This window comes from Stenella coeruleoalba (assembly GCF_951394435.1).
Source record: "Stenella coeruleoalba genome assembly, chromosome: 18".
Lineage (NCBI taxonomy): Eukaryota > Metazoa > Chordata > Mammalia > Artiodactyla > Delphinidae > Stenella > Stenella coeruleoalba.
In genome coordinates, this window is record NC_137164.1 from 9727975 (window position 1) to 9751067 (window position 23093).

Sequence of the window (23093 nt, forward strand, 5' to 3'; positions counted from 1 at the left end):
AATTATTTTATAGATTTAATGCAATTCCAGTGAAAATCATAATGAAAGTTTGATTTGGTTTGCTTTTCAACTTGGCACAATCATCCTAAAGTTCATCTGGGAATGTTAAATACACACAAAAAACGTACAGAATATTTTGAAAGAAAGAGAAATGAGTTACACAAGATATACTAGACATTGAACCATATTTTAAAACTATGATGTCTAAAATACTGTAATGCTGATATAGGAATAGAACAATAATTGAATGAAATATCCAAGGAATATAACATTTTACATATCTTAGTACATATTAAAAGACTAAATTACAACATAATTTGCAATGAATAATTCGGTAATTTTTATTGAAATAAATAGTTGAATTTAGCCTTGCAGTTATACTCTTGGGACTCTCTTTTATGGAAGTAATCCTAAAATGGGGTAGGGCAAAAATATTAATTGTAGCTTTATTCATAATTATATAAAATTTGAAACAACCTAAACACTGAGTAGGAGATTAGTTAAGATAACCATAGTTAGTTTACAACTCACAAGTAGGAATATTATGGTGTTATTAAAATGATTATAACTAGTATGTCATAAGGGATAATGCTTGTGAATTTTATGTTAAGTGAAATATAGGAAGTAAAATCACATAAATGGTGTGATTCTGACTACAGAAACATAAAGATAACTGTAAAGGGAATAATAGGAAATACATATACCAATATGTTAATTGTAATTATGTGTTTTATTGTAGTCTGAGTAGAATTTTTTATATTTATAATTTACAATTATAAAAATGAGCATTTTCATTAATTTTTTCAAGAATTATATCAATATTTTAAAAATTCATAGTCAATTTATTTTTCAAAATTCATAGGAAATTTTTTTGAAAAAGATTTCTATTATAATACAACCAGGATCTTATTATTAAGATCCTGGTTGTATTATACTGAAGGTTTGGTGAACATGCCAAGTGCTTATTTCTTTCATGAGCTTGTGAGTTTCAGTTATATCTTCTCTACACTTTCAAGTATCCAGCTCAAAGAATGGTAATAGATGTTTAACCATATTTTAAAGGTGCAGTAATTATATAGTGTAATACTGATATAGCAATAGATAACATTAATTAAATATACAGGAAATGTAAATTCTTTTAGCCTCTGAATTTGGCAGTGAATCTCAAAATTCTGTTTGTATCAAAATTGTCTGACCCCAACCTAGTAGATTCTAAGTGCAATACAGTTCTGCTATGTATTTCTTAAAGGTAGTGGTTACAAGGCAGCAATTCTCCAACTTCACCCTGTATCAGAATCACAGAGGGCTTGTGATTCCTTCAGTTACTGTTTGTGTGACCTTAGGCAAGTTACCTAATTCTCTGTGTACCCAATTCTCTGTGTCTCAGGATCCTCCTCTGGAGAGGAACTGAGGATAATAATAGTACCTTCTTCATGGGGTTGTGATAATTATGTGCGTTAATATATGTAACTTGCCTGTACCACATATAGTTAGTACTGAATTAATATCTGCTATCATTATGCTAATGATCTTATTACAAAGGAAAAGTATGTAACATTTATCAAGGATTTGTTATGTGTTAGGAATTCTATTAGACACATTAAAGATATAAATGCATTATCTCATTTGTTCTTCATATCTGCCCAATAAGTTAGAAGTTGTCATACTCATTTTACAGCTGGGAGAAGTGAGGTCCAGAAAGATTGAGCTGGCTGGATATGACTGAGAAGAAAAGCCTTGGGGTTGCAAATTCCCCAGAGAGAAAGTTAAGTCATGTGCCAGTAAATGTTGGGATTAGGATGGAAAATGTGTGGTTTATTATAAAGACCGTCCCGTTAGTTTGTAAATTTTAAGTGTGCAAATTTTAAAAGTGCACCTGGGTTTTTCTGGATTCATGTTAGGATATTTTGATGTAGTAGGTCTGGAATGGGGCCCAGGAATCTTCAGTTGCAACAAGAGCCGCAGGGGATTCTGAGCTTGTGGTCTGAGGACCACAGTTTGAGAGACTAGCTAATGTTCTGAAGTAACTATGGAAAGATATTGTGAAGTAATCACAGAAGATTTTAAAATGTGCTTAAGGTCATATATAGCAAGCTAGTACCTGAACTGAAACTACTATCTAGGTACCCTGACACTTAATCCATTGCTCTTTTTCAATCCAGAGACCTCAGACCTAGGCTTTCTCTGAGCCCAGAATCCAGTCAGCTGAGCCTCAGCAAAGCTGCTGTAGGGGAGAAGCCTTGTTTATTTTAAAGTGGAGCCCAGACCAGCTGAGAAGCTGGATGGCTCTAATTGTCTGCATAAACTTTTCTCGTGAAATTTCTCGAAAAGAAAAGAGTTACCCTGTTAGATATAAACCTCTTTTCTTATGAAATTTTGTTGTAATTGGAAGAACTGTTTTTGCTACAAATTTCAATGCCCTGGTTAAATTCTCACGAAGTTCTAGTGCTGTTCTGAAATATTTTCTAAGTTGTTGATCATCCTAAACAACTGTTCCTCTTCAGTCCTACCCACGCATAGCCAGATGTTTCTAGAGGATGGTGAGCTAATGGAAAGAGCAAAACTTTGCAGTCAGAAAATATTGGTTGTGTCTTGTCATGCTGTTTACCAGCTAAGGGACGCTGGGAAAATCCCTGATCCTCTCCATACTTTAGTATCTTCACTTAAAAACTTGAGAGAAAGGTACTAGTGCTTAATATCAGAATTTGGGTAAAAGGATTTTGCTGATTGCTCTGTGATATTCAATCTTTAGTTAGTATTAGGTTCATTTTTATAGTCTGATGCTACCATATTCATTTCTGAAGCCCCATATTTGGGCATAATCATGTTTCTTCCTCAGAAACATATGTGACACAACAGTGGCTGTGGAGCTTTCTCAGACACAGGTTTCTTAACTGGTGAGGCAAGAACTGCTGAAAGTAATAACAAATGAAGGTTAATGCTGTTTTATTTGCTGTTAAGACTGGCATTTCGCACAATGTAATGGACTCTCAGTGTATCAGATTTCTTGTAGAGAAATTCATAAAGAAATGGAAGTTATAAAATCAAGATGATGCTTACTTGTTCTTTTGGAATAATGATGTTTAGATATTCGTAAAGGATGCTGTCAATGTTTATTCATCCCCTTCCTGCCTCCCTTCCCTTTTTCCTTCCTTCCTTTTATTTCTCACTTATTTATTCCCATTCTGGAAATGACTTACAAAAATAATTTTAAACACTCTGGGTTTGTGGCGGGTTTATCAACTTCTGCATGCTTAAGTTATCTTCCTTGATAATGAATTAGAGATTTAGATAAAGAAAGACTCCTGCTTCTTACCTGAAGTAGACATTTGGTGATTCATCATGTGAAAAGAGAAAAGGATTTATCAAAGCAACACCCAGCTAGATGAAATCATCCTACCTCTCATTCAGTCTATAGGGCACCATTGAGTACAGTAAGTTAACACGAGATAAGATATCTTGTGCAAAGAAATCCTTAATGTTGCTCGTTTAGCCATAGATATATAAATTAGGATACTGTGTTGCTCATTTAGAAACTTAAATAAACTGAACTTGATATTTTAAAATTCAGACTTCACTTTGGCATTTAAATGACTTGTGATTATTTCCAAGAAATGATTATTTCCAAGTAGCATAATAATCCTATACAGATCCAGAAAAGAAAAATCTCCTTTTGAAGTTGCATGTAGTATTCTACAAAAATGTTTTTAAAAGTCTTGTAACCATTAATTTTGCAATGAGCTTATTCAGGGAAATGATTGCTTGCTTTTCTGAAGTTTATGAATTCAAATTCTTGATAAGATTTACTGTTTTATTATTTGTTATACTTTCTTCAGGACAGTAATTGTGTCTCATTTATCTTTGTAATCCCAGTACTAGCACTGTGTATACTGTATACTGGGTGGTCTGGAAATGTTTTTTGAACTGCTACTTTGTTCTTTATTGGAAACTCAGAATGGGAAGCTTTGGGAAGTTTCTTGATAATGTTATGTTTTATTTCCCCAAAGCACCACCTATTTTTTTCAGCTAAAAGAAGTTCCATTTAAGCACAAAACTTGACATTCAGAGACACCTTAGCTTTGAAAGGACTTGAATACAATTGGAATATAGTAAAGCTAGAGAAGAGAGACGTTAAGGTGCCTCAAAATATCATGTAATTGGTTTTATGGACTAAATGTGTCCTCCCTAAAATCATATGTTGAAGCACTAACCCCCAATGTGAGTATTAGGAGGTGAGGCCTTTGGGAGGTAACTAGGTTTAGATGAGGTCATGATGGTAGAGTCCCCATAATGGGATTAGTGCCTTTCTAAGAAGATGAAGAGACACCAGAGCTTCTTCTCTCTGCCATATAGGGACACAGGGAGAAGACAGCCATCTGTGAACCAGGAAGAGAGCCCTCACCAAGAACCAAATTTGCTGGTGCCTTGATCTTGGACTTTCCAGCCTCCAGAACTGTGAGAAATTCATGTCTGTTGTTTAAACCACCCAGTCTATGGTATTTTATTACATAAGTGTGAGCTCTATGTGGATATTATTTTCAGATTCTGTTAGCTTGATATAAATTAAGACAATCACTTACATTGTAGGTAGTATCCTAAGAATAGAATATATTTACTTACCTGTCTACCAGCTATGCCACATTGTAACTTTTTTGAAAGTTTTTTTATATAAAAATTTTTTTCCCAAGCAGAACTTTAACTTGGTTTGAAAACTTAAGTTCAAAGATTTTAGTTTAGACTTTTTTAAAAAGGCCAAAACAGTCTCTATATAGACTGTTTCAAAACATAACATCTTAGGGAAACAGAGGAAATTATTTAAAATGGAAAAGAATTAGCTTTCAAAAGAAGAAAGGACTGCTTTTGTTTGTTTTTCCCCCTTTCAACAGAATCTAGGATAACTAAAAACATGGGAAATGCCACCTGAAAATGTGGGAGAATTGAATAATAGATCTTGTGAACATTGGGCCACAATAAAGGGGTCCTTTCAGGCATCATAAAAATTGTTGCCAGGTGAAGTTGAGCAGGTCTTGGCAGCAACATCCCAGAGAGAACCAACCACCTTAGAGAGTATATAACTAAAAAATCCTTTTGTGCACACAAGCTATCCACCATTTAAAAATTCTTAAAATCCCTCATTGCTCATCTTTAACTTAAATATATATATTTCAGAATCAGTAACATTATCAGGTAAGTTTTAGCTTTTTATTTTGGGGCTTTGGTTAGACTGAAAGGATTTAGAAACACAAAATCAGAGCCCTTCAGATAAAGTCCCACACAATTAAATGCAATTTTGTGTTTGGTTTGAGTTCTTTCCATGTCTCTTCTGCAATCTGTTGACAATAGTTCCACAGACTTACATTCTTTGTATGGATGGTGTATTTTTCTCAATGCCTTCAGTGTAGGCATTAATGAGCTTTAGAAAAGTGTTATTTCTCTCCAAGGCCACTGTTGCTGCCATTGCATTAAGAAAAATGCTTAAGAATCTTGTCTTTCTGTGTTACCTCCTTAACTTTTTTCAGTTTTTTCTTTGAGTTTGCTATAGAAGTTCATAAGTTTGTAAAGTTATTAATCCAGATAAACTTGGAAGGATTTTTCTTTTTTGGTCTGGATTCCTAACAGATAGATGTCAGCTTTGCACAAAGATGAAATCCTGAATGTTGTTAATTTAGATTAAAAAAAGAAGAAGAAAAAGAAAATAAATGATCTATAGAACTTAGAGTTCAAAATCTTTGCAGAGAACCTGAACAGGTTTTTGACACTGATAAAAATTATTTACTTGAGTCCTTTTATTCCGTTTGTTCTACAGCTGTTTGCTTCCAAATTGAAGGTGTTTTTCCCTTGACAGACTCTGTGTGCAGTCCCTGTGATTATTGCCAGAAATACTCTTTCCTGTTATTTTTTTAATTGCATTACTTAGAAATGCTTCTTTTCCTCCATTACATTTCTTCTGTTTTTAAAATGTTTTTATGAGTGACTTTAAATGTGTATTACAAATTGGATTTGAGAGATCTGTGCTGGCATACCTGACTGAAGGTCTTTACTGCCTTCTGCCAGTGTATCAAGTTCAGTGAATAGCCATGAAACTCCAGACTGCTCTTCATTTTAAATCCCCTAAATTAGCTGCTTTTGAGCACTACTTGCTAATCCTTTGCAATCCAAAGTAATCAAAAAATCATACTGTAATGCTTTTTGTACAATACAGAGATAATTTACAGCATTAGTCAAACAGTTTCAAAGGTGTTATTATTTGATAATAACCCCACCCAAGGGCCATTATTGTACCATATAATGTGACTAACACGCTGTCATTTCTTTCTGCTGAAACCACAACCACAAATTGAAGAGTAACACAATCTGGCCTTCGGTTTTCTCAGTCAGCCTGAAAAAACTGGTCATATTTTTAAACTTTAGCAGCTTAATATCTCACTTCAGGTTTTTAAAAAATATTCATAGCTGAGATAGCATTTCCATTGCTATCTGAGTATAATAGATGGTTTATATTCTTGAATGTTATTTGGTTCTGAACCTCATTTCAGTGTTACCTTTTTCTTATGAGATCTAGAGCCAGTGTAAATTTTGGGTTTAATGTGTGTAAGTGGTGATTTTTGAAGATATTATATCCAAATTTAAAAATTAAATCTTCACATTTATTTCAGCTATTTCCTATGGGCTTTTTTTTTAAACTGAGAAAGCTCTTTCATCCATAATTTTCTTTATGACCGTGCCCTCAAGTGACTGTAAACATCTGTTTATTCTCCAATGTGGCTACATGTACCTCTTAGCTTATATGGCCTTATTTTATTTTTCTCTTTACCTAGAATAACCTTTTTCCATTCCTGTGTGTTCATTGTCTATCCAACACTTAAGCCCAGGTCAAATGGCACTTCCTCCATAATGCTTTCCTGGATTCTCCACAAAAAAATAATAAATCTCTTTTTCTTCTGAAATCATATAGTACTTTTAACTTCTCATGCTTAATAATTAGGAACAGTTTTAAAATGTACACCTCTAAGCTCTCCAAAGGTCAGGGATCCTGTCTTATTCATTCTGGAGTGCAAAACTATCACTATATATTGGTTAAAAAAATGAACTATGCATACAGCAAAACAATGTTAATTTTGTGGGTAAAAGGACAGACTTACCTAAAATGACTCATTAAGAAAAATTGAAACCATGTTTTACAAATATGCTATATGATAAAAATATCAATTAATAATTATAAGTAAAATTATAAATTTTAGAGGATTTCCTAGCATGATAGTTGGGAGTTGAGAAGAGAAAAACAACAAAGGAAACCCTGTCACCAAGAATTATATTGAGCATAAGTGTTGCAGGAGCTGTTAAAAATGAACGGGGTAAGATACTGCTAAGGATTTTTTCACTATTTTTTTTAAAGTCAGCCACTTTGTTGCTTTTGGTCAAATTAAAAAAAAAGATTTAAAAAAGTTGTATTTTGATAAATTATGTAATCTATTTGGTGACTTTAAATAGAGAGCTATACCAGTAAAGTTTAAAGAAAGCAAATTCCCCATGGATTCTGGAATCTTTGCATACCACTGTGATCAGTGACCTGTGCCTCCGAACCTGGGAATGGAGAGAGCATGAGAGCATCAATTGCCCATAGACTCCTGCAGATTCTCACTCAGCTCAGGACTCTGCCTCAAAACAGATCAAAAGATTGCATAGATGGGCATCGTTATTGACATTAACCTCAACTCATAGCCATGGACTTGATCCAGAATATCCTAGCTATTCTCTTCTCTTCCTTCTCTAATAAGCAACTTCCTAGTTATTCATCCTTCAAGACCCAAATCAATGCCACCTTCTTTGGAAGGCTTTGCCATGCCTGATTAATTACTTTCTCCTTTGTGCTTTTAAAACACTTGTACCTATACCTGTTACAGAACATACCACAATGTTTTATACCTCCTCATCTTCTCTTAACGGCCTAGACTCAGAGACTAAGTCTAGATTTCCGTACAAGTTCAGCCACTAGCACAGTTTCTGGCATTTCTGAAGACCCTGTATAAGCAAAGATTTTCCCCTTTCATAATCATAGCACTTCATTTTATGTTAAACATTGTGTACTATTGTTTTTAAGGCTGTTCTCACTTTCACTTCTATGGAGCCTGCAAAGAAGAGGTATGGAAGCTCACATTATCAAGGGCATGGTGAATACACCCAGTTCCCCCACGCCTCCTGAAAATTATTTGTCAAAGTAACCTGGGAGAAGTGAGAAATTTGCCAGGTCAGAGACATCTAGTTCCCAGCTGGAGGTTTTTTATAGAATTAGGCAGTAGAAGGGGTACTGCCCTTAGGTACTACCTATTAGTAGGCAATCCTTGCAGTGTCCGAATTCCATCCTTCCATAGTCTATTTCTCATTTCATCTAGCTTATAGCAGGCCTGCTATCACTTACCATATTATATAGGTTCTAGCATGTACACTAAATAACTTTATATTGTGGCTTCAGTTTTCAGCTTCTTCTTAGTTGTCTAATTTGATGGTTCAGTAATCTCTTATTCTTCTATATCTTAAGCAAGCCATTGAGTGCCCTTCCAATATTCCCACAGTGCAATTCTTGTGCTTTACTGCACTCATTGGCTTTTTTCCAAAACTTTATTGAAGCTTCACTTGGTCATGGTTTAAAGATACATTGCTGAAGCAGAATGCTTCCACCCTGCCTGGTGCCTACACCCACCACTAATATTTTGGTTCTAAGAAATAAATACAAAGGCCCAACTCTTAAGTAAGATTCCTAACAAATATTCTGATAAGAATAACAAACACAAAATAAGACTGAAAATGGCTAAATTTTAACTGTAGAGCACAGTGAAGAATGATGACATCTTTGTGAAAACAACTAATAGTGATTCAGGGAAAATTAGATCTAGTATAAGTAATAAACACAAAATATAACTGACAGCAGCTAAAACTGCACAAGGTGGGATCTGTTATGGACTATAAATCAACAGAAGAATTAAAGTTTGGTAATATTTAGATTATAGAAAATGGAATTTCATAGAAATAATGGCCAAAAGAGCAAATTTACAGTGGTCAAGCTATAATTGATAAAACTTAATATGGACAAAAATTGCTCCAGGAGTCCAGTCTTCAGTTAATTTATATAGAAAAGTGATAGCAATGGATCATTTCAGAAAAATTAAAATGAAAGTGGACAAAAGTAAAAGTGGCTCACCTGCATTGTATAGAGAATTGATCTATTGGCTAATAAAATTTGCTCTGGTATTTTTTCATCAAAGTCAGTATACTTTGTTTGAAACACTTGTGCTTATAAAAACAGGGTCAAAACATCCCCAGTGTCAAAATAGCTGTGTTAAATGCCCTGTGCACATCTCATGCTGGGAGTCCCCCTTCTCTTGAAATCACTGATGCTTCTCTTAGAAGTCACTACATAGGGCCATACATCACTAACTATTAGTAAAATGTCAAAATGTGTTTGTGCGTTTGCATATCTTTAGGAAATGAAGAGATTGTTTTTAAAGATATTGGTATTTAGGGATTTCAGTCTTTGTCCATCATTTAAATGAATATTTAGGATATTTTAGAGCATGAGGTGTTAGGGAGAAAACACCTGGGAAACTAAAGTGACTTTGTTCAACAGGCATTATTAACCTAGAGGCATTATTCCTCAGTAGTAGTTCCCAGTCACTCTGCAGCATGGAATCTTTTATCACGATGTGTGTTTCTATGGGGACTCCGGCCATCTTGCTTTGGTACTTACAGTAAATCATGATAAAGACAAAGAGAGGAAGCTTGGACTTGCAGAGAGGGTAGTAAACAGGTATGGAAGGCCTGGGATGAACTTCAGAAATGCCAGTGATGACTGGGGGCATTGAATCTGATTTGGTGGCAGTGGTAGGTAAGCTACCATCTAGCTCACTGGGGTCAAATGACTTTTGTAAAGTTCTGTAAGGTGATTAGCACACTCCTGGGGCAATTATTTGTAATAAAATGTTAGAAAGAAGAGCTCTGAAACTTTTCTTAAATAGTTCCTAGGGATATCAAACGTTTAAGAGAAATCATATAGTGCCAGAGGTAAGCTATCAATTTAATTTCACTTGTGGTCCAATCTAGCTTTGGTACCGTGGTGTCCCCTGTCTGCACAGGACTGCTATCTAGCACCAGGCACTAAATAATTGAGTAAGAATTTGTTTCTTGGGTTGTTGAATATATCAGAAAGTCCCAGCATATGAATGAGATTAAAGAGTGAATACACTAAATGTATAAGGTCGTCTATTTAATATATTTATAAGGCCTCAACATAATTTACAGAGTTTGCATGTAGCTATATATTTATCCAAGGGAGATTTGTTACCTTACGTTTCAAAAAGATTTATTGATTGTGTGTTTATATATAGTTATATATGTGTGTGTGTGTGTGTGTGTGTATCCATCTAGTGATGAGTTGTTACCTAATTACAGTAGGGTTGCTTTCATATATGTCTATATAAATTTTAGAATAAACTGAATAAGAAATATATTTGAGCTTTATTTTTGGACAGAATTATTCTAATAACATATTAAGCTAAGGAATTGATTTTTCCTATATATCTGCCTTACAGTTTTTTAAACTACCAATAACCATTACTGTCTTAATAGAAATGGAAGAGAAAATGAATACGGGAACTTCTCTTTGGGTAAACTAGCCATTCTGATTTAACTGAGTGTAAATAGCCAAAAGCCCCGTTTATTTAGCATCAGGTCTAGAAAAATCTTGTAAAACTCAAATAATCTTGTATATGATGTTGTATCAATGTTATTCTTTGTCAAAAACCAAGAAGAGCAATGTAAACTTTAGTGCTACTTCCCATTTACATCTCACTGGTAAAAGTGTAAAATGGTCAAATACTTTGAAGAACCGTTTGACAATATTAAATATGACTGTAAATATATATAAATATCATGACATGAAGAGCTTATGCAGATTAGTAAGAAAAAAATCATCTCCAGGAAGCCCTCCCTGAAGAGAGAGTCTATGGCTAATAATGGGAATGATTCTAAAGAAATTTTAAGGATTTAATACTTTTATATAATAATTAGGTCATGAAGTTAGAGGAAAAAAGCATTAAATGAGGAGAAAGTGAATAGAAAGTAAGCTTCAGCATATAGAGGTAACATCTCAGTTAGAAGAAATGTTTAAAAAAAGCCTGCCTCAGGAAAAAAGCCTCAGGAAATTATAAAACAAAAGCCTCAGGAAATTATAATTACAGGAGTATTTCATCATGAATTTAAAGTGTAATGGATTATACCGATTATTTCTTGTACTGTATTTATTTTGGTTATGGTAAAATGGCAACAGAATAAATTATTAACTAAACTTTGAGACAGAAATATTAATTTTCCTTTTGATTAGTAGGTTAAAATACAGATAAAATAAAATGAATAAAGAGAGTTATGCTTCTTTGTGTTAAAAATCTGCTATCTAAAGAAAAAGCCAGCATGTCGCTATTTCTAAGCACAAGTTTAATGTAATGACTATTCTGTTTCATTGTCTCTTTTTAAGCTAGGCCTCCCTCTGGCACTGCATCAGTAAAGGCATTAGTGAAAAAATATGGGACAGGAAGTCACAGTTCCTAACATCCAGCTGCTTATTCTCAAGTGCAAGTTATATTATTTGAGGACTTGATTTTTCTATCAGTTGGATGGTAATACCATTGATCTTGGCACAGAATAAGCAAAATTGGGGAATGTATCAAAATACTGATAGATGATTTGAACTTTGTAATTTATGTTACCAATTTTACCCCCATATAAAAGCTTACTAATGACCTTCTTGTCCCTCATTTTTCTTGACAAGAGTATTATAATGTATTAAAACGGAATGTAGAGGAGCCATTCTTCAAACGTTTGCAAGAATCATTCCTACTGTAATTAGGTAACAACTCATCACTAGATGGATTGCTTTTTGTTCACTCTTGCCCTTTTCTAATTTGTTTCCAAAATATTTACTGAAACTCTCTTCATAATGCAAATCTTTCTTCTTTATCAGATTATAGGCTGTTGGCTTAATTTGAAGGAAAGCTCCCAACTGAGGTTCCTATAGAGGAGTTTCATAGAGGGGCAGCTGTGGGAAAGCATAACCCCCCAATTCTTCCTCTTCCCAGACTTAGCAAATGAAGCGTCTGTCACCTTGCACATACTGAGTTCTTTATCAGCAGCAAGGGTTATACAGTCATGGTTGGGAAAAAAAAAAACATTACGCTGGGTTTTGTTCAGGATTTGTTTTGAAATTTTCTTTGAAGCTCTGATTGAAAGATGTGTAGAGAGACGTGGCTCAGGGGAGGAAATATAAACACTACCTTCTACTGCTCCTATGGTAGTAAATGATGTGCTCCCATTAGATGGTTCTTCTTAACATCATTCATGATGCTCATACCGCCAGGCATCCTGAGATTTGGAGGCATTGCATTGCACCTTGCTTTGGGTGTCCCTAAGGAGGAATCCTTTGGTGGAGATTCCAATCCTCAAGGATTGGCAGGATTTCCAGTTTGGTGTCTGATAGCTCCTTCTGTGCACATTTTGAAGTTTCTGGGCATTTAGCAGATACATAAGGGGAAGACATCTGCTTCTCTCTGAAGATCTGAGATTCCATTCTGATGAGTTTTATGCATTAAGGAATGACATGTAGAATTATCTTCATTTTTGGTTGGATTGGCAATTAAAATTCATATTACATCCCATCACAATTACCCACGTGAGGAACTCTTCACAAAATGAACCAAATTCTTTCAATCCCTAAAATCTATATCACAAGTTCAACTTATTATATTTTAAGGTTATTTTGCTTTTGAGAATGAACAAGAATTTCTAATGTATAGATAGTTAAAAATTAAGTGTAGTAGCTGTCTGTAGTGCCTGTATCTTTCTGCATATTTTATATTATATACTGGTTACACAACTCAGACACTCTCTTCCAGGAGTCAGAGAGACTTGGGCCATGCTCCTTCTTTACTGTACCACACTCTTGCCCCATTGTTGCCAGCAGTTATTTTGTGTTCCAGTTCACCAGCTCTCTAACAGAAAGTTGAACAGGTTCTAATGTGGGCAGTGGACCCTTATACCCCTTTCCCTCTTTCCAGGGGATAAAGATGCTATGCAGGAGTCCAGAAATGAGACGTGACCTGCTCTATAGCATGTGCTTGCCAGCCACAGAAATCTGTTCACCTTTTGCAAAATGACTAGATGTGAGAAGGGGAAAATTTAAGAGGACCTAGAAGTATTCTTCTTCTGGGAATTAAGAGCTTGTGCGCTTATGAGAACAGGGAAGTTACTGAGAAAAACTCAGTGCATAGATGGTTGAGAAAGAAAAGAACAAGGGGGAATATTAGACCAATGATCTGAAGTTAGCAGCCTGCTGGGACATATCAAAGCCTAGGAAATATTAATTAAATTGAAAAGCAAAAACAGAGATAAATAATTGTGTATTTACTTAAACAGGCAGAGTGAAATATCTCTTTTATTCCACTGCCTGCAGAGTAATATCCTAATCTTCAATTTTTAATTGTCCCTAGGTTCTCTTTCTGGGTACCAGATTTTCTTTGGTATAATGCAACTTTTTTAAATGGCTCTAGGTTATAAACTACATTTCTAAATAACTTCTATACTATTTTCTAAATGTAAACTTTAATGTAGTAAATGACCCAAGACACATATTCCATTTCTACATTATTGTAACGAAGAATCATGGCTCTGTAGCCTCTGCTCTCTATTCCTTTAAGTCCCTATAGTGAATAGTGATAGTTATGGGGGTTCCTGCTCTAATTACAAGAATAATCTAGGCTACTGTAGCCCCAGTCAACCCCTGAGAAGCCTAGATAATGCATTTATTAAGAAACATCTCTGCTCATTAACTATAAACATTAAAAATATAAGGTACGGTCTGTATCTATATAGAAAAAAAAGTGTTACCATTTAAATTCACATAAAGGTTATAGCTCCCTGGGAAATGTGTGCTCTAGTTAAATATCTAATACTGTACATGCCAATCTGTTCATTTACAAATCTTAAAAAAATGTCTGTGAGGTCAATACTCCATTGTATCCATGCTTTATACACATAGTAAGTCATAAAGGGAGCTTACTGGTCAATTTATTCTATTGAATAAACAATATGTATCTTAAGAGTTGCAGAAATATACCTTGAGATATATTTTAATTGTCTTTATTTTTCACATTTTTCTAAAGATTTTTTTCTTCTATTATTGTACAGTAAAAACCGTATACATAAAATAGCTATTCAGATTAGCAACTTCAGCCTCCTTTTCAAAGATAATACAAAATTAGATGGAAATTTTTTCCTCCTGATCCATTTCCTATTTTTTTGCTTCATGGTTAGAATGCCCTGCGTAGTCACAATAGAAAAAAAAAGAAAAAGAAAAAGAAAAGAAAACCTCTGAAGGGATCTGATTTTATGTAGCATTTATCAAACAGCTACAAAAATATAAAATATAACTCTTTGTAGAATTTTTATATGAGAAAGAAAACCAACAGGAAAAAATGATTCTAATACTGACTTTTTAATCAATATGAAGTAAATTCAGTTTCATGGAATTACATACCATTTCCACAATTAAATACATTGCACTTGATTTTTAATTTATTGGTTCATGTTTATTAGTTTTGTCTCCCCATCTAGTCTGGAAAAGCTTTGAAGGGAGGAACCCTATTTTATAAAATGTAAAGTATCAAATAATGAAATTAATTTCTATGTGTAGCAAATGGAAATCTGTCACATTATATTAAAATCATGTATCCTATATTTAGTTTATCTTGAGGCAAACAAACAAAACAACACATATATGAGTTAATTCTACTCAGGAATAGCAGTTTTATTTCACCAAAATGCAGGTTAAAGTCAGTTTTTCCCTGAGCTGTTTAGGGAAAAATATGGAGGTATTTATCCCACTATAAAAAAATAGAAAACGTTTGCTAAAGTCCCCATAAGACTAGTGGCTGAAAATATGGCTGTCCTTGTATGTGCAAAAACCTTGATTTTCCTGAAAGTCACTGCACATCTCCAATAACAATTATGGCAACAGATACTAAGGTTTTGTTGGACATGTTTTGAAGTAAAAAGGTATTCTGGGAGATGTTTGGAATAAAAGCAGATAATTTATTAATTGTACCTTATAAGAATATCAAATATAACCGAAATAGATTGTTCCTTTATTAGTTCAACTGGGGAAACTGATTCAGAAAATATCTGTATTTAGGGCACCCTCTGGCCTGGCTTTTTACCTTTCTCTTGCCACCAATATCCTGGGACCCTGCTCTTAGGCATCTGTTTCCCAAAGCATATTGTATATAATGTTGGTGGGCAAAAATGATATTTTTATATGTATGTATATAATGTATTAGGATAAAAATAGCCCATACAACTGTGATTTCAGAGTAATTAGCTGAGATTATAATTAAATTAAAAAGAAAGGTTGTCCCTAAAAATATTAAATAAATAATAGTGTAGGTGGTACAGAATGTGACAGAAATCATGAATGTTGCCTGCAAAATGTGAAAAGTTTGGGAAGCACCAGCTGAGAGGTGTGCAGGGGTGGTGAGTGAAGGGATGAGGGGCTGTGTCTTATTTCACAGGGTGCTGTGTGGAAAACTATGATTAATTCAAAGCACCTTAAAAAGCAAGTGCTTCTCCAGTAGTAAGTGTTATATTTCCAAAATGCCATCAAGTTTGTTATATTGATGTGAATACAAAAAAGGCAGACTTTTAAATCCACGATAGGTGAAACCACAGGTCATACCAGAGGGAGGACTTTTGCCACAGTTTCATCCAGGAGGTTTTGACATCAAGAAACCATTTCTAATATTTATCAGATTATATCATTAGATGCTTTCAAACTAGATTAAGGACCAAAAAGAATATTTCAGTTTTACTTAGAAATGTGGAAACATAATGAATGAAAAAGAGGGAAAATATTGTTGAGATATATTTCTAAACTTGATAGAATTATTTACCTAGGGATGCAGACCCCAAAAGCACAAGTTGTTGTATTTTCAATCTAAAACCACTGTAATGGTATATATGCCTACATATTTTGTATATATAAATATTTGCCTATAATATATAAAAATAACCCTAATGGTCTTAACACAGTTTGTCTATAATTTATTGGAGGAATTATTTAAAAATGTAAATCACTTCATTAATTTTCATGTTTACTTTTGGAATAAATTGCCTTGTTAATTGTTTACATGGCTTCTTTTTAATGAGATTATTGTACGTTTATTGGCTTGTTTTTAAATACTGAATAACAACCTTTAGCTAGACTCATCAAGAAGAAAAGAGAGAGAGCCCAAATAAATAAAATCAGAAATGAAAAGGAAGTTACAACTGACAGCACAAAAATACAAAGGATCATAAAAGATTACTATAAACAATTATACACCAATATAAAGGACGAACTAGAAGAAATGGATAAATTCCTAGAAACATACAATCTCCCAAGACTGAATCAGGAAGAAATACAAAGTATGAACAGACCAATTACCAGTAATGAAGTTGAATCAGTAATAAAAGAAATCCCAACAAACAGAAGTCCAGGACCAGACAGCTTCACGGGTAAATTCTACCAAACATTTAAACAAGAATTAATGCCTTTCCTTCTCAAACTATTCCAAAAAATTGCAGAGGAAGGACACTTACAGACGTATTCTATGAGACCAACATCATCCTGATACCAAAACTAGGCAAAGACACCACAGAGAAGAAAATTACAGGTCAATATTACTGATGAACATAGATGCAGAAATCCTTAGCAAAATATTAGCAATCCGAATTTAACACTACATTAAAAGGATCATACATCATGATCAAGTGGGATTTATCCCAGGGGTGCAAGTATGGTTTAATATCCACAAATCAATGTAATATATCACATTAACAAATTAAAGAATAAGGATTATATGACCATCTCAATAGATGCAGAAAAAGCTTTTGACAAAATTCAGCCTCCATTTATGATAAATACGCTCAACAAAGTGAGAATAGAGGGGATATACCTCAACACAATTAAGGCCATATATGGCAAACCTATAGCCAGCATCATACTCAATGGTGAAAAGCTGAAAGCATTTCCTCTAAGATCAGGAACAAGACATGGATGCCCACTCTTGCCACTTTTATTCAACCTAGTATTAGAAGTCCTATCCATAGCAATCAGACATGAAAAAGAAACAAAAGGAATCGAAATTGGAAAGGAAGAAGTAAAACTGTAACTGCCAATGGTTTGACGGTGTACATAGAAAATCCTAAAGATGCCACCAAAAACCTATTGAACCAATAAATAAATTTAGTAACATTGCAGGACACAAAAGTAATATACAGAAATCTGTTCCATTTCTATACAGTATCAGAAAGAGAAATTAAGAAAACAATTTCATTTACAATTGCATCAAAAAGAAAAAATACCTGAGAATAAATCCGACTATGGAGGTAAGAGAACTGTACTTGGAAAACTGTAAGACACTGAAGACAACACAAATGAAAAGATACACCATGCTCATGGGTCAGAATTAATATTGTTAAAATGACCATACTACCCAAAGCAATGTACAGAGTCAATGAAATCTCTATCAAAACACCAATGGCATTTTTCACATAACTAGAACAAATAATTCTAAAATGTTTATGGAACACAAAAGACCCCAAATAGCCAAAACAATCTTGAGAAAGATGAACAAAGCTGGAGGTACCACACTTTCAGATATCAAACTATACTACAAAGCTACAGTCATCAAAACAGTATGGTACTGCACAAAAAAACAGACACAGAGATCAATGGAAGAGAACAGAGAGCCCAGAAGTGAACCCACACTTCTCTGGTCAATTAATCTGTGACAAAGGAGGCAAGAATATACAATGAGGAAAAGGTGACCTCTTCAATAAATGGTGTTGGGAAAACTGGATAGCTAAATGCAAAAGAATCAAACTAGACTACTTTCTTACACCATATACAAAAATAAACTCAAACTGGATTAAAGATTCAAATATTAGACCTGAAACCATAAAAATCCTAGAAGAAAACATAGGCAGTGTGCACTTTGACATGAGTCTTAGCAATACTTTTTTGAATATGTCTCCTCAGACCAGGGCAACATAAGCAAAAATAAACGAATGGGACTACATCAAACTAAAAGGCTTTTGCACAGAGAAGGAAACTATCAACAAAATGAAAAGGCCATCTACTGAATAGGAGAAGGCATTTGCAAATGATATCTCTTATAAGGGGTTAATATCTAAAATATACAAAGAACTCATACAAGTCAACATTAAAAATAAACAACCCTGATTAAAAAATGGGTAGGGGACCTGAATAGATGTTTTTCCAAAGAAGACATAAAAGTAGCCAACAGACACATGAAAAGATGGTCAGCATCACTAATTATCAGGGAAATGCAAATCAAAATCATGAGATACCACCTCACACCTGTCAGAACAGCTGTTATCAAAAAGACAACAAATAACAAGTGTTAGTGAGTATGTGGAGAAAAGGGAACCCTGGTACAATGTTGGTGAGAATGTAAGCTGGTGCAGCCACTGTGGAAAACAGTATGGAGATTCCTCAAAAAATTAAAAATAGAACTACCATATGATCCAGCAATTCCACTTCTGGGTATTTTTCCAAAGGAAACAAAAACACTAATTTGAAAAGATATATGCACCTCTATGTTCATTGCAGCATTATTCACAACAGCCAAGATATGGAAGCAGTCTAGGTGCCCATCGATAGATGAATGGGTAAAGAAGTTGTGGTGTGTATATACAATAGGATATTATTCAGCCATAAAAAAATACAGTATTGCTGTTTGCGACAACATGAATGGACCTGGAAGGTGTTATGCTAAGTGAAGTGTCAGACAAAGAAAGACAAATACTGTATGATTTCACTTATATGTGGAATCTAAAAAACAAAACAAATGAACAAACATAACAACATAGAAACAGAGATATAGATACAGAGATCAAACAGGTGGTTGCCAGAGGGAAGAGGGGTGGAGAGATGAATGGAAAAACAAAGATTAAGTAAATAAAAAATAAATACTGGATAGCAATCTTGCATTGTAGTTTATAAAATTATTTGCTTGCAGTATAACCTTTGATGAATGTCTTCTATTGTTTTGTGCTATATTGACTCTAATTAAAGCTTAAGATGCTAAATATTAATAGCAACAAGAATGAACTCGTCCTCACAACTTAATTTCCAATCATTCCTTCATGCTTTTGCCCCTATAACCAAGTCTAGGCCATCTTGCCCCTATAACCAAGTCCAGAAACTGCACATATTGCAGTTTCTATGTGCTTTATTTAAGTTGCTTTGTGGATTATGTTATCTAGCTTTAACTTAAGTAACCTTCACATAAGGGAGAAGTTAATGAAAAGGATCCTGCAAAGAAACCAGGAAATGCAGACAATAATAAAAATATAAGCACAGGTGAACAAGAAAACGTCTGAATGGCCCCTGCTCCTTGTTCTACTTTGAGCTTTATCTGAACTCCGTTAAGAGATAAAAATCAACTTACTGGCTCTTATAAGAACTAGTTTAACTATTTTTAGAAATTTCCGAGAAGATAATCTTATATATGGATTTTTATCCATTACCATTAACAAAGAGTCTCACTCCTAAATTGACTTAGCTAATGATAGTCTTCAACTATTAAAAGTAGTCATTTAAAATACAATTTAGTTCCCCCTTATTTCATTCTTTTTAAAATTTCTATTTTTGCATATGTTTTATAATGTATACAATAATAAGTTAGTAATAAATGATATACAAATAATCAAATGAGTATATATGTTGAGGATATATTTAAAAATATTTTACTGATGGTGGAGGCTGTCAAAAGTGTTTGGAGAATATGGGTAGTGAGTTTGATACTAGCAATCCGTCTTGTTTTAGTTTCCGAAGCACCTAATATTTATGTCTCCTGGATCATATCAAGGATTTCATTGCTCTCAGTTTTTGAAACATGTGGCTTAACGTATATGTTTTGAAAAAAATCTTTCAAAATCAACTGTCAAACAGAATTTCAGCATATTGGATATATGTGAGTTTAGCTGTCAAACCTCCTTGTCTCCTCTGCATAACCAGTGAATTCATTTTGGGTAGATAAGAAGGTTCTTGAAATTAATCCCACTGCCACCATCTCCCTGCTGCTTTTAACCAGAGGAAGCGGGATGTAGAATCTTGCACAGGAAAAACCTCAGAGAGAGATCTGGTCATTTCTTTAAAATGTAGCTAATTCTTAGTATCCAAATCAAAAAGCTTCCAGGGAGATCAATACAACTATGTGATTGAAATTTTCAGAAATGAAGAGATTTAGATTCAAAATGAAAAATCATTACATTTTTTATGAGTCAATAAGCAATATAAATTAAATTAATTTAGCCCTTTATGAATTGCAAAGTCCTTTTACATTTTCCCTATCTAATATCACTTGTCTTCTGGGCTGTTTTTTTTTTTTAATGTCTCTGCACTATGAAAAATGTAGAAATCTTACATTTGAAAAGTTCTCAAAAGAGCTATTTTTATTCACTAAGTTATTACAATTTCATGTTAATGTTAGATTTATATGTTTGCCAGTCCTTTCTTTCCTGCAGCTGAGCAACTATCTGGCCAATCCAGTGAGCTCTGGAGCAATAGACTTTATGCACACATTCCTTTATCACTGTGCCAGCTGGGCCAGCATTGAACTCAAAATCAGGATGAGATAACCAGATATCCAACCCACATTGAACAAGATTCTATATTTGGGGGATGGGGAAAAGAAGAAATGAATACAAAGGTGGCCAAGGCACCCTGAACTGCTGTGCTTTTGCATATGTCATTTCTTCTACCAGGATGCCCCTCTTCCTCCTTGCCAGCCACACTGTCTAATGCTCAAGCAGAATGATGTTTATAGGTCTAAGTAATAGTGCCCCCAAATCAATATGGGACTGATCTCCTCAACTGCAAAGGCCTTGAGATAACAGGTCTGTTTCCAATGTATTTTGATTCTACCAGATTATACAGCCCAGTGGGAGCCTTAACACTGCATTGAATGAATTAACAAACTAGTGGGTAGATTAGTGAAATTAGGTCAGTTAGAATACATTGTTTCTATACCAGTTGGCAATTTTTAGTTCAGATATTGAATTATTGTTGGTGCTGCTCTCTTGATGGTTGATAAACTATAATCAATTAATCTGCCTTAACTTGCTAATTCTCTTAAGAAAAATGAAAACCACATGTCAGTTATCCACAAACACATATTAATTGTCTATTCCCCAAGTATTATTCTTTACAGTACAAAATTTGAGAGGAATCTTAAAGTTTTTAACCAAAGATAGGATAAAAAATAATATAGCATGAAAGATTTAAATTAGACATAGAGTAGTATGGGTTAGAGTAACAAACTTCACAGTTTGATGGAATTTGGTGGAAACATTTTCTCTGGAAGTCACTTATAAAAGCATTATTAGTGAGTTTAATATCTTTTAATGCTTCAATTGCTGGTTTGAAACCATCAGCTGTCTGGTGACAGCTAGAAGTACTGATCTTTAAAATAGTCCTTTCAATTTCTATTAGTTAATAAGAACAACACCCAGCATCTCTGTAGGATTTCACATTTTACAAAAGCCCTTTCAAATATATTTTATCATTAATCCTTATCACAGTCCTGACTGGTATGCATAATTATTTCCATTTCTTTAACTGCAGAAGCTGATTCTTGATTAACTGATTTGCATAAAGCATGACAAGTGTATGCAGCACACACCTTGGATTCAAACTAAACTGAACCAAATCCACCTATAGTATATTTGGTCTTGACACTGGCAATCATGATGGTGACAACCTCTACTCTACAGAAAAATAAGCTCACAGTAAGATGGGCTTTCACTTTTTAAAAGGTTTTTCCCATAGTTTTAAATATTACATGATAAAATATCAGCTGTTTCATATTGTTGTACTTAAAAAATCAAGAGTCTCATCAGGTATGAAAAAGGAAGGGGTCTATGCTTTTTCCTGCATGTAAATTTTACCTGAATAAAACAAGAAGGGAATTATTAAAAACCAATAATACTATGAAGCAAAAGGTGATAAATAATCACAATTATTGATAATAAAATAAGCTCCAGAATAGAGAACCCAGAAATATACCAACACAGGTTTAATCATCTGGTCTTTGACAAAGGAACAAAAGCAATTCAAAGGAAAAGGGATAGTCTTTTCAACAAATGGTCCTGAAACAACTGGACATCTGCATGCAAAAAAATAAATCTAGAAATAGCTTTTTCACATTTTACAAATATTAACTCAAGAAGGACCATAGACCTAAATTTAAAACGCAAAACTATAAAACTCCTAGAAGATAACATATAAGAAAATGTAGGTGACCTTGAGTTTGAAGATGGCTGTTTAGATACAACACCAAAAGCATAATCCATGAAAGAAAATATTGGTAAGTCAGACTTTAAAAATTCAAAACTTCTGCTCTGCGAAAGACACTGTTAAAAGAATGAAAAGATAAGCTAAAAAAATATTTGAATAACGTATATCTGATAAAAGACTGGTATTTAAAATATTCAGAGAACTCTTAAAACTCAACAATAAGAAGACAACCCATTTTAAAATGGGCAAAGAATCTGAACACTCACCAAAGATGTATATTGACAAATTTTCATAAGTATATGAAAAGATGCTCAACATTATCTTTCATTAGGGAATTGCAAATTAAGCCAACAATGACATACCACTACATACTTGTTAGAATGTCTAAAATTCAAAATACTGACAATACTAAATGCTGGTGAGGATGTGAAGAAACAGGAACGCTTATCCATTACTGATGAAAATGCAAAGTGGCAAAACCGCTTTGGAAGACAGTTTGACAATTTCTTACAAAATGAAACACTCTTACTGTATAATCCTGCAGTTGTGCTCCTCAGTATTTACCCAGATGAATTGAAAACTTATATCCACACAAAATCCTGCATGCAAATGTTTGTTTCAGCTTTGTTCATAATTGCCAAAACTTGGAATCAACCAAAATATACTTCAGTAGGTGAATGAAGTAAATGTT

At 33.9% G+C, this 23093-nt stretch overlaps 1 protein-coding gene across 7 annotated transcripts in view; it reads left to right on the top strand.

Moving 5' to 3' along the window:
* The window catches only part of RFC3 (replication factor C subunit 3), a 731429-nt gene that overhangs the window by 15198 nt on the left and 693138 nt on the right, over positions 1-23093 (top strand). For all 7 annotated transcript variants that reach the window (XM_079902595.1, XM_079902598.1, XM_079902597.1 and 4 more), the window contains exon 2: positions 4354-4455. Coding sequence is in view for 4 of the 7 variants with exons in the window: in XM_079902593.1 (XP_079758719.1) it covers positions 4354-4455 (102 nt within the window). In the remaining 3 variants the exon portion in view is untranslated. The remainder of the gene's footprint in view (positions 1-4353; positions 4456-23093) is intronic.